This window comes from Anguilla rostrata, chromosome 4 (assembly GCF_018555375.3).
Source record: "Anguilla rostrata isolate EN2019 chromosome 4, ASM1855537v3, whole genome shotgun sequence".
NCBI classification, from domain to species: domain Eukaryota; kingdom Metazoa; phylum Chordata; class Actinopteri; order Anguilliformes; family Anguillidae; genus Anguilla; species Anguilla rostrata.
In genome coordinates this window covers 45764153-45774371 of record NC_057936.1, presented here as the reverse complement: position 1 = coordinate 45774371, position 10219 = coordinate 45764153, and the positions used below count along the sequence as shown (strand labels likewise).

Here is a 10219-nt window from a genome sequence, read left to right as displayed (position 1 = left end):
CAGGAGTGAGTTATGTCACTATAAACAAGTAGGAACATTCCATTTCACATTGTCTGCATTAAAGAAACTGTAAAAAAAAAAAAAAAAATAATAAGAAAGCAAACTGTTCATCATTTAAATGTGCTTGTGCCATTTCTGTAAATACATTTTGAGCCAGTGTTGATTAACTTAAATTTAGTCTCTCGCCACCCCCCCCCTTCATTTTCCGTCTCTGTCATTCTGCCTCTGCTTCTGTAAATACGTTTTTAGCGTGTGTTGACTAAAAAAATAGAGAAATGGCAAGCTCTGATACCCCCTCCCTGTCTTTCTTTTTCAATTGCTCTCTCTATTTCTCTATTCTCCTCTCACTTTCTGTCTCTCTTTTTCCCTCCCTCCCTCTCTCTCTCTCTCTCTCTCTCTCTCTCTCTCTCTCTGAAGAGTCAATCTGCGCTTATGCTTATTTGGGGGGGGACCACCATACTGTACAGGAAGTTTCCCGGCTGAGCTCAAATGAGCAAACACACTCCATGAACACAGCTCTCTGGTGGGCTCATCACCCTCCGCTGAGCATAAAGGCCCGCTCCCCACCAGGCCCAAGATAATTAGCCTGATACAAACATATTACTCTTCCTGAGAGACACGAGGATTTGTCTTTTCTTCTCTCCCCCCTCCCTCCCCCAACCCTCCCTCATCACCTCCAATGTAGGTTCCTGTCACTTGGATAAAGACACACACCGTAAGAAGTCTCCTGACAGATAACAGCTTCTATTAGCCACTACAAGAAAACGATGCCTAGAAAACAGCAAGCTGTCCTGACTGCAGAATGCAGTGCTAAGTCGTGTTGCTGAAAAAGGAGGAAGGATAGGGCTGCCAGATGCCTGGTTTTTTTTTTAGCAAAATATCTGGTTTACAAATAATTTGTACAAATTGTGCTCTCACATAGGCAATATAATGTCTAGTCCGAGTAACTGAAGGAGTTTATAATGAATTAGTGCCTTGACAACCCCCCGGTCCATGATCTGTTCGCTAGCAACCCCCTGGTCTGCTGATGGCTCTGTGGTTCTGATGATAGGGCCCAGACCACCCTGCCCTCCTCTTTCTGCCATAGCGATTCCGACCAACAGCTCCCCACCTCGTTTGCGATCGAGCTTCCTGCTGCGCGTCCGGTTTTTCACAAATACTAAATCTGGCAACCTTAAGGCAGGATGACATGTGGAATGGATCGCAGGCGCTCTGTTCTCCTGGCTAAATAAAAGCAACCTTTAAACCGCCACTCGCAGAGAAGCCAGAGACACAGGCCAAAGGATGCTGCGCCTCGGTAATGCCTCCGCATTAAGGGCAAATTGATTTTACTTGGAAATAAAGGTCAGAATAAATGTGCCTGTGAGCTGAGGGACCTCGCTGCTCATTAGCTCCACGTTCCGCCATCTCAGGAAGACCTGCTCCAGCGGCTTTCAGACATGCGCTACGAGCCGGAGACACACTTTTGGTGATCCACACCCCGATTGCGTAATATCAGCTCGCGGATGCTGAGCAACGTCCGCTTTGGCCGTCTCTAGTTTCCACCGACGGGGCGATCAGTGTGGAGCTGCACTTAGCCAGAAGTCACGGTACAGGGGGAAATGTATTCACGTTCCCTCAGCTGGGGCAAGTGGTCCCGGTTGCTGGTTCGCCAGCCCCCTCCCCTGGTCAGGAGAGGATGTACTGGGTATTGGTAAGGATCCAAGGGGGCACACACCAGGATTGTTGGATTCAGGGTGTACCCAAACCATGATTCATCAAAGTATGGTTTGGCCAGAGGCATCATGGGTGTTAATAAGGTGTGTGCATGGGGATGTTCACAATTACCCAGTGGTACCAGTGGAAAATCGACACGGGAGAAAAAGCACAGAGTAAAGGCTGTGCCTGTCACACCCCCTTATTGGGTACTGATTGGCTGGGGTTAATTAATGTAATGAGAGGTTACATGGGGAAGCAATCACAGTCGATAGAGATCTGTGAGCTTTGTGATGTGCTCAGTGGTGACGCAAGGTCATCCAACACTGCCGAGGGAGAGGGTTAGGGTTAGGGTTAGGGTTAGGGAAGCTCTCACAAAAGCTCCACCGACCTCCGGTTTACAGCTCCAGGAGAACTTCCTCCTCAAGCCTTTGACTAAGTGATAGTTATTTATGGTCACCGGGTGCACCCTGACACCGCACTAGTTCACCCTTATTTTGCAATTATTAAAGATAAACCGTACCGAGTGAGCCGTGACACTCAAACTAGAGAGGAAATCACCCAATTGTTGGTACTGAAGAGCTGCCGAGAAATGTTTTCCCAGGCGGCTCACCATGATCCGATGGCTGGTCACCTGGGTGTTGATAAAACACTGAGTAGGTTAATGGCTCGAACAGCGGGCTGGGGGCCCTTTTTTTCCCAGGAGGTGGAGGGGGTCGACCGCCCGGTGCTGTACATTAGCCGGAAGCTATCACAGTGGAAGGCGAAGTACAGCAAAGTGGAAAAGGAGTGTCTGGTCATCAAGTGGGCGGTCAGCGCTCTCCGCTATTATCTCCTGGGATGCCCTTTCACCCTCTGTTCAGGCCACGTGCCCCTTGCTCCACTGCATGAAAGATACCAACGTGTGGATCACTTGTTGGTATCTGGCATTACAACCATATAAGTTGAAGGTGATCCATAGGCCGGATCGCTCCCCAGCCTAAGTCAGGCAATGGGGGTATGTGGGGGGGTGGTATGGTTAGGGCACCTTCTGCAGGCAGAGATGGAGCAGTTTAGCTGGTTTGCAATCACAGCTGTTGACAATGTTCTTGATTGCTAACTCTTTATCTGCTTCTGTCAGCAGCGAGACTGGGGGCAGGAATGAGATGCACTCGGGAGTTATATATTGTGTTCCCTTCTCCTATTGTGTGTTGTTTGTTTGTACGTACCTGTATTGAACGCACAATAAAGCTTGTGTGCGTCTGAACCAGGAACTGTGTGGTTTGTGGGGAGAGGAACACCCGGCCTTGCTATAATATCCTACAGTGAGAGTGAGATATAACAAATATTAACATTGCGTGTCGCCCAGGATGAACCATTTCAAAGTGAAAATAGATTATATTGCGACCACTGACTTTGAATTCAGACACACAGACATTTAATAATTTTTCATGGCAACTAACGAGCCGAGTGAAGTGTTATCATACTGATTTCCGGGGAAAATGTGCTAGTTGTAAAGTTTTCAGTCAGAAAGTGCTGACTTGGTCTTGGCCATAATACAATGTGAGACAGAATGTAAACATCACCTCTGGTGCCTGCCCTGCCTGCAATCTCTGAGGGGAAAAGATGGCTGCCAGTCATCATTGACGCTGCCGCTCTGCAGAAGTTAAGCTGAACGCATTTCCAGCCCCCCCCCCCCAATCAGAGGTGATTTGTCGTCGTGTTAATCTCTTGAAAGCGTTGGGACGGGTGTGGGCTGAATCCTGGCTTTCTGCAATAGGCGGAGTGATGATGCGCGCCGACCCAAAAGAAAATCCAGTTTGTATACGGCAGTGTCAAAACTCCTTTGGCCGTCCTTTAAAATGCCTGTAGATGATGGTGCGATGGGGCTGTTCTTTGTTCTTTTTCAGTTGTGAAGAAAAAAAAATGCTTAACCTCTCGTTAAGCTAATCACTGTTTTTCAAAATTCCAAAGGTGTTTATGTATCGCATCCATATTCACAACCAAGGACTTTTTTTTCCATCAATGTTGATCCTTTCTAGAGATAAACATGACAGTAACTAATGAGGTCCTTAGATCTTTCAACAAAGGAGAAAACCTGTGCTATTTCAACACCTCTAATAAATCATTGACAATGACACTTCAACAAAGAGAGGTACACAGGGGGAATGCAGAAATGAATAAAGAATGACAAAAACCAACATACAGTTACAGCACCAGTTTCCCATCTTCGGTCATTCTCTCTCCAGTTCATACGGTAAATAATTAGTGAGCAGTAATTTACATCTGCGATACAATAATTGTGATGTGTCTTGATTTTAAGCTATAATACACTCAATTCCAGAAGTATTCGTTTCCATACATGTAACATTTTATTGATTTATTTCATTTTAAATGCATTTCCCCTGAAATAGCCTTTGCCTTATGCCCTATGCTTCACATCACATCTTCACATCATCCATTCCAGAAATATCTATGAAGGAAAAAAAACTCCAAATGAAAACTTCAGATTTTGTCAAAATATTAACTTAAAATTGAATGTAAAATATTAACTTGAAATTGAGTGTCTCATCAAATGCTGATCTTGCACTCAGCATTTACAATAGTAAGCATGATGGAGAGTATAATAGGAAATATACAATGGTTAATGCTTGGCGGGGGGGGGGGGGGGATCTTCCGTGTCATCACTTGGTTCAAGTGGATGCAGTTGCCATGGATACACACTCCAGTGAAGCAATTCTGCACCATTACAGAAATGGAATCTGCCAATAGGTCTATCCCTCACCCTAAGCATTTTGTATTCTAATACAAAATGCCGTGATGAGACCCCGGAGTTCTTGAGTGCATAAACACTCAAAGTGGCAGGCTGCAATGAAAGTATATGACGAATGGTGATAATTCACAAAACTCAGACAGCAGCTACTCAGTAGCCTGTGTAGTGAAGGAAACTGCCAGCAAAATAAAACCACTGAAAACTAACAAAAAAAAAAAAAAGAATTTATATATTATTTATATATTAAGGCAATGCATTGTGACCAATTAGTTTTTTTTTTTTTTGAAAAACAGATTGAAAATGGCAACAACCTTTCAGTCACAAATGTCTGTTCATAGTTGTACAGTGTTCCACCTCTGTATTCGGTTCTCTAATTCACAGCCTGATAGTAAAATCTGTATGAATTATTTCCCATTCTTAATGCATATGCCTCTTCTAAGTAGTTCAGTGATTGTAGGTACCATCAGGCTCACCCCATAGCCTTGGCATGACCATAGCCATCCTGTGTATATGCAGCAATAGGAATCCAGGTCCGCAGTGTATTCATTTGCTTGCAGGAGATTACACGGACAGTGTAGTCCCTTCCCTTATAGTGTTACTTGCAGGGGTGATGATAGTATATTGCACTTTATGAGACACAATTGCTCATTCAAAACTTGCTGTCAAAAAAGCAACAAGGCCATGCAACCATTGTGTAGTTGCAAAATGGTTTGAAAAAATGGCATTTGATAAATGATGCAAAATAATTTTTATTTCAGCAACATATTGTGCTGAAACTAATAAATGTATATAATAATGTAACTCAGGTATGCTCCTGTAGTCTAACAATGCTCTTGCTTATTTTTATTACCATCACAAAATATGAGGCAACATGACTTCATGAATAAGCAGTGCTGTGTGAGATTTCATTAATTTTCCATTTACATTTTTTTAAAAGGGATATTTGGGTTACATGCCCAAGAGCTTGGCCATTTAAATGGGTCCTGCATTATTTTCAAAGCCACTGCTTTGGTTTTTCAAAGAAAACAATGAACCTGAGCAAATTCATTAGTACTTCATCACAGTTAAAATCGTGCATAAAAGAAAGCACAAGCTGAGATATAGATGAATAGCTCATTGATTATGTGCAGTCACACGATAACCAAACCTAATAAGGCACATGTGTGGTTCATATGCAGAGTCTTGGTACACATATCAATATAGCTATATGACAAGCGGAATATTTCCACTGCAGTGTTTGGTTATACTCACAAACCTTTTACTTAAATTAGGCCTTCGGTCTTACTGTTTAAAGATTAATCTACTGACACTCAAAGATAAATCTGGGTCAAACGCACAGGCACATAGTGCGTTGTAAATACAACACTGTCCCACATGTATTGAGTGGTGATTCTATCTAGACTTACTCAGATGAATGTATTCATCAAAAATCAGTATTTCAAATTGCGCATTTTCAATGGTGGGCTTTGTTTTCATCGGACATCAGTGGAATTGTCCCACCTTCTCAGGCACCTTAACCAAAGAAGAAACTGCTTGAAAGATTTATAAAAAACATTTTTTTAAATTAATTCTTCTTGACAAAAAGGGGATAATATAAAATGTCGTTTTTTTCTGTATTCCAGTAGCAGGTTTAAAAAGCCACACATGCATCCTATGTCAAGTGTTTGGTATAAAAACAGCGAGTGGAGTGATTTAAAAATAATGAAATATTCATATTATGTGGTTCTAAAGTAATGTGTTGTATTTACAAAAAATGGGTGAAAATGACATTTTCAGCAGAATATTTTTTTTTAAACAAACAAAGGAAAGAAACCCACACATGCATTGTGCTTCATAAAATCATTACAGCAAAAGCTTGAATTTTCTGGCACAGCTGGAGACAAAGAGGTGTGGGTTGACATTATTGATTGCATGAATGTTTTTGATGAATGGTGTTTTTTTCTCTCTCTCTCTATGGCGTTTGCTATGGAACACTCAAAATGGCATCACTTATGCTGAGCACTTAAGCCTGTTTTGTAGTTCATAGCTCCTCAATTAACCTTAGCCTCCCGTGTCCCTTGAGCTCAAATTACTGGAAAAAAAATATTTTCCTTTATCTAAAGAAAAGGGCCAAAGTCTCTCGCTGAATTTCTGCCTGTAACTTGCACAGTCAAACGCCTGTACAGCCTGTTACCCGCGCACCTTTCTCCCTCCCTCCTTCCCTCCATGCTCTTGGTCCAGGCCTGGTGTGTGGGCTATCACACCATCCCCCTGGCAGGGCTCCCTGCCAATGCAATCCGATCCCTCAGAACAGTCCAGAATTCTGCTCTCAGATGGGCCCTGTCCCTTTTCACTGCTTCACTTCCATGTGTGTCATTCGGGTGGCAGGCTCCTCTGTAGAAAACGAAAACTTCAAATCCTCTCTCCCCTATATTCTTATGAATAACCCATGCCTCTGTCTAGATCATCACACCATCACCGTCATCATCATGAGCATCATCCTTGTTACAACCTGGCTGTCTAGGGGTGTTGGGAATATGGGGTGCGCAACATGAAATAGAAAATTAAACATCCGGGGAAGGGAAAGAGTAATGAGTTTCCAGAGCGGAGTGACAAGAAATAATGATTGACAAAAGTAAAGTGAAAAACTGTTTACTCAACAAATAGTGACAATAGTGCTATAATTGGTATGTACAATATATACAAGGATACATACACACACACACAACTGAGGATTGAGATCCTGAGTGTTGCCAAATAAAATAAAATAAGAAAACCAAACGGGACTAACTAGAAACAAAAGTAGAAGCAGAATACCTACCTAAACATTCAAAACAATTAGCCTACCTGACTACTCTAGCTAGCAAACTTAAATACATACTGTGCCAACCACTCCTAAACTAGTGTGTATATACAGTGAAAACTAATCCTACGTGAAAGTGTACAGAGGCCTCCGTCTTACCTCTCCCAATGCCTCAACGCAGCGCACAAAACAGACATTGACAAACAAGGTAAACAGGGGAAATGGGTATTCACAAACACTATTAACACAAACTACAGATATACACATCCAACGATTCAAACACAAAATAACGGAGGGAAATTTGACTGCGCAGCAGCAGCCATATACAGGATGAACGGCGGGGGTTTTAAAATGGGCGTTGTCTTCTGATCAGTGGGATTGTAGGCAGGAACCGGAAGGATGATTGTGACTGACGGTGGGAAATGGCGAATGGCAGCGGGTTCTGAAAAAGAGGTGGGGAAAACAGCAAGAGAGAGAGGGGGGGACACACGCGTGCACACAGAAACACTGGGACGTAACAATCATTATCACTGTCCTTCTTAAAGGAAGAGGCTAAAGTCACTGGCTGATTTTAACATGAACAGTCCAGTATTTGTCACCACCACCATCATCATCATTATCATAATCATCATCACTCCCATAAAAAATAAAATAATTGACCCTATGTCTTTCTTCAGTAGTTGCTGCTGCAGATTTTATAGGGGATCTGCATGCACGTCAATCATGGGAATCAGGAATGGAACAGTAATGGCAGTGTTAAATAATGTAAAAAAATTATGTTTTAATGTTAAATTTAAATAATGTGTTTTTGCTAGACCAGCTATACATAGTGATCAGTTTGGATAGCAGTGTTTTGACACAAAAAATGGAAACACCATGCCCCAAATTGTGTCCACGAGCAACTTCTTGTTCTGTTGCTTAAGGTTAATGGTGTTTCTGGTTGATTACACACTCATTTTACACCAACGGACGCATATTATTTTTTTCATAAAATGAATGTGATACAGCGTTAAACAATAGTTCAGTTTCCAAGATGAACTATCGAATTAATCTTAAAACTAATTGCCCTTGTGAACTGAAATGGTATTGAGCAGTAATTGTTTTTATTTGTAAATTTCAACTCTCAACCTCTCAGCGTACAGTGTGTTCTTTTTTCTTTGCTTTTCTTTCTCAGACCTAGGTCAAGTAATTATTTGAAATGCTTAAACTTCAACACCAGCAGATTGCTGTCAGGTTTTGAAGAAGGTTTTATCAAGGTTTCTCTTGGATCTGCTGGAGGATTATGAATGGTGAATTGTGTGGCTTACAGATTGAATGAAATCTAAAAACATTATTTTATTACGTACAAATACTCTGCAAAGATTTGTTGACATCAAGTTCAGGGTTCAATGGAGCATTGCTGCTCTGAATGATCAAAACACACACATGCACACACACACGCACACATACACACATACGCACGCACATACGCTGGCATGCACACACACACTGGTATGCACGCGCACAGACGCACACACTTGTACATCTATGTCTGCATGTATTATGTTCCTTGTACATGAAAGCAATTAAATGCTACAGGGCAGCATAAATCTTTCATTGTTGACTATTCTCTCATCCAGCACCCCTGCAGAAATGGCGAGGTCTGCCGGGATTTTGTGCCGCTTCAAACGCTGAAATGCTGGCATGCCTTTGCCCTCACCTCTTCTGCGCCAAAGCGGTATCATTGGCGCAGATCATTGCTCCTGAACCAGCCCAATTAGAGCGTGCGTGTGCTTCGGGAGAACCAATGGGAGTAACGCGAACACAGTGATATGCAAATGGGGCTTTGAACGTTCCCGTAAGCGTGGCGAGGTCTGGATCTCGGCCTGCAGCGATTAATCCAAGCGTCTCGAGGGCCCGGGCCGCTCCAGGCACGCATGTGCATCTGGAATCTTCCAGGACAGTGGTCAGGAAGGGATGAGGCGCTCAATTTACTTTGGTTATTAACCATTTGGTACCGTTCTATGAACAAGTATTTGCACCTTCTTGATTTCCTCCATTATTGTGTGTTTGTCACACTGAAGGGTTTCAGATCGTTAGACAAAATGTAATATGAGACAAAGGGAAACCGAGTAAACACAAAACTAATTTCTTAGATTATTATTTCAATGATTTAATGAACAAAGTCATCAAACACCCATATCACCCATATGAAAAAGTAATTGCCCCAGTTAGTTACTCAATCAACCAATTACCCAAATTTAATTGATAATTAGATTCAGCTGATTGAACACAACCAGGCTTGATTGCTGCTAGTGCTATTGAACCTTACCAACACAATGAAGCAGTCACCTCAAAGTTTCTACAAGTACACTATGCCACCATCCAAGAAATTCCATAAACATTGAGAAAAAAGTTTAAATGTATCAGTCTGGAAAGGGTTCCAAAGCCTTTTCTAAGGCTCTGGGACTCCACTGAACCACAGTTAGGGTCATTATCTTCAATTAGAGAACACTTGGAACAGTGCTGAATCTTCTGAGTAGTGAACATCTTACCAAAATTTATCCTAGGGCGCAGTGATAACTCATCCAAGAAGTCACAAAAGACCCCAGAAGAACATCTAAAGAACTGCAGGCCTCCCTAACCTCAGCTATAGTCAGAGACTCCACAATAAGAAAGAGACTCAGCAAAAATGGGATTCATGGAAGAGTAGCAAGGCACAAACCACTGCTAACCAAGAGAAACATCAGTGCTCATCTCACATTTGCAAAAAAGTACCTGGAAGATCCCCAAGCCTTTTTGGGGTAATGCTCTATGGACAGGTGAGTCAAAAGTGGAACTTTTTGGATGACACAGGTCCATTATGTCTGGCGTAAAACAATTACAGCATGTCACAGTAAGAACATCATACCACCAGTAAAATGTGGTGGTAGTGTGATGGTGTGGGATGTCTTGCTGCCTCAGGACCTGGCAACTGGCCATTATTGAAGGAAGCATGAATTCTGCTCTTT

General features: G+C 42.4%; 1 protein-coding gene across 1 annotated transcript in view; it reads left to right on the top strand.

Moving 5' to 3' along the window:
- The first annotated feature begins 2359 nt into the window (after positions 1 to 2359).
- Positions 2360 to 10219, top strand: part of LOC135254144 (uncharacterized) — a 34919-nt gene continuing 27059 nt past the window's right edge. Inside the window, exon 1 of the mRNA XM_064334121.1 lies at positions 2360 to 2499. Within this exon, the coding sequence (XP_064190191.1) occupies positions 2360 to 2499 (140 nt within the window). The remainder of the gene's footprint in view (positions 2500 to 10219) is intronic.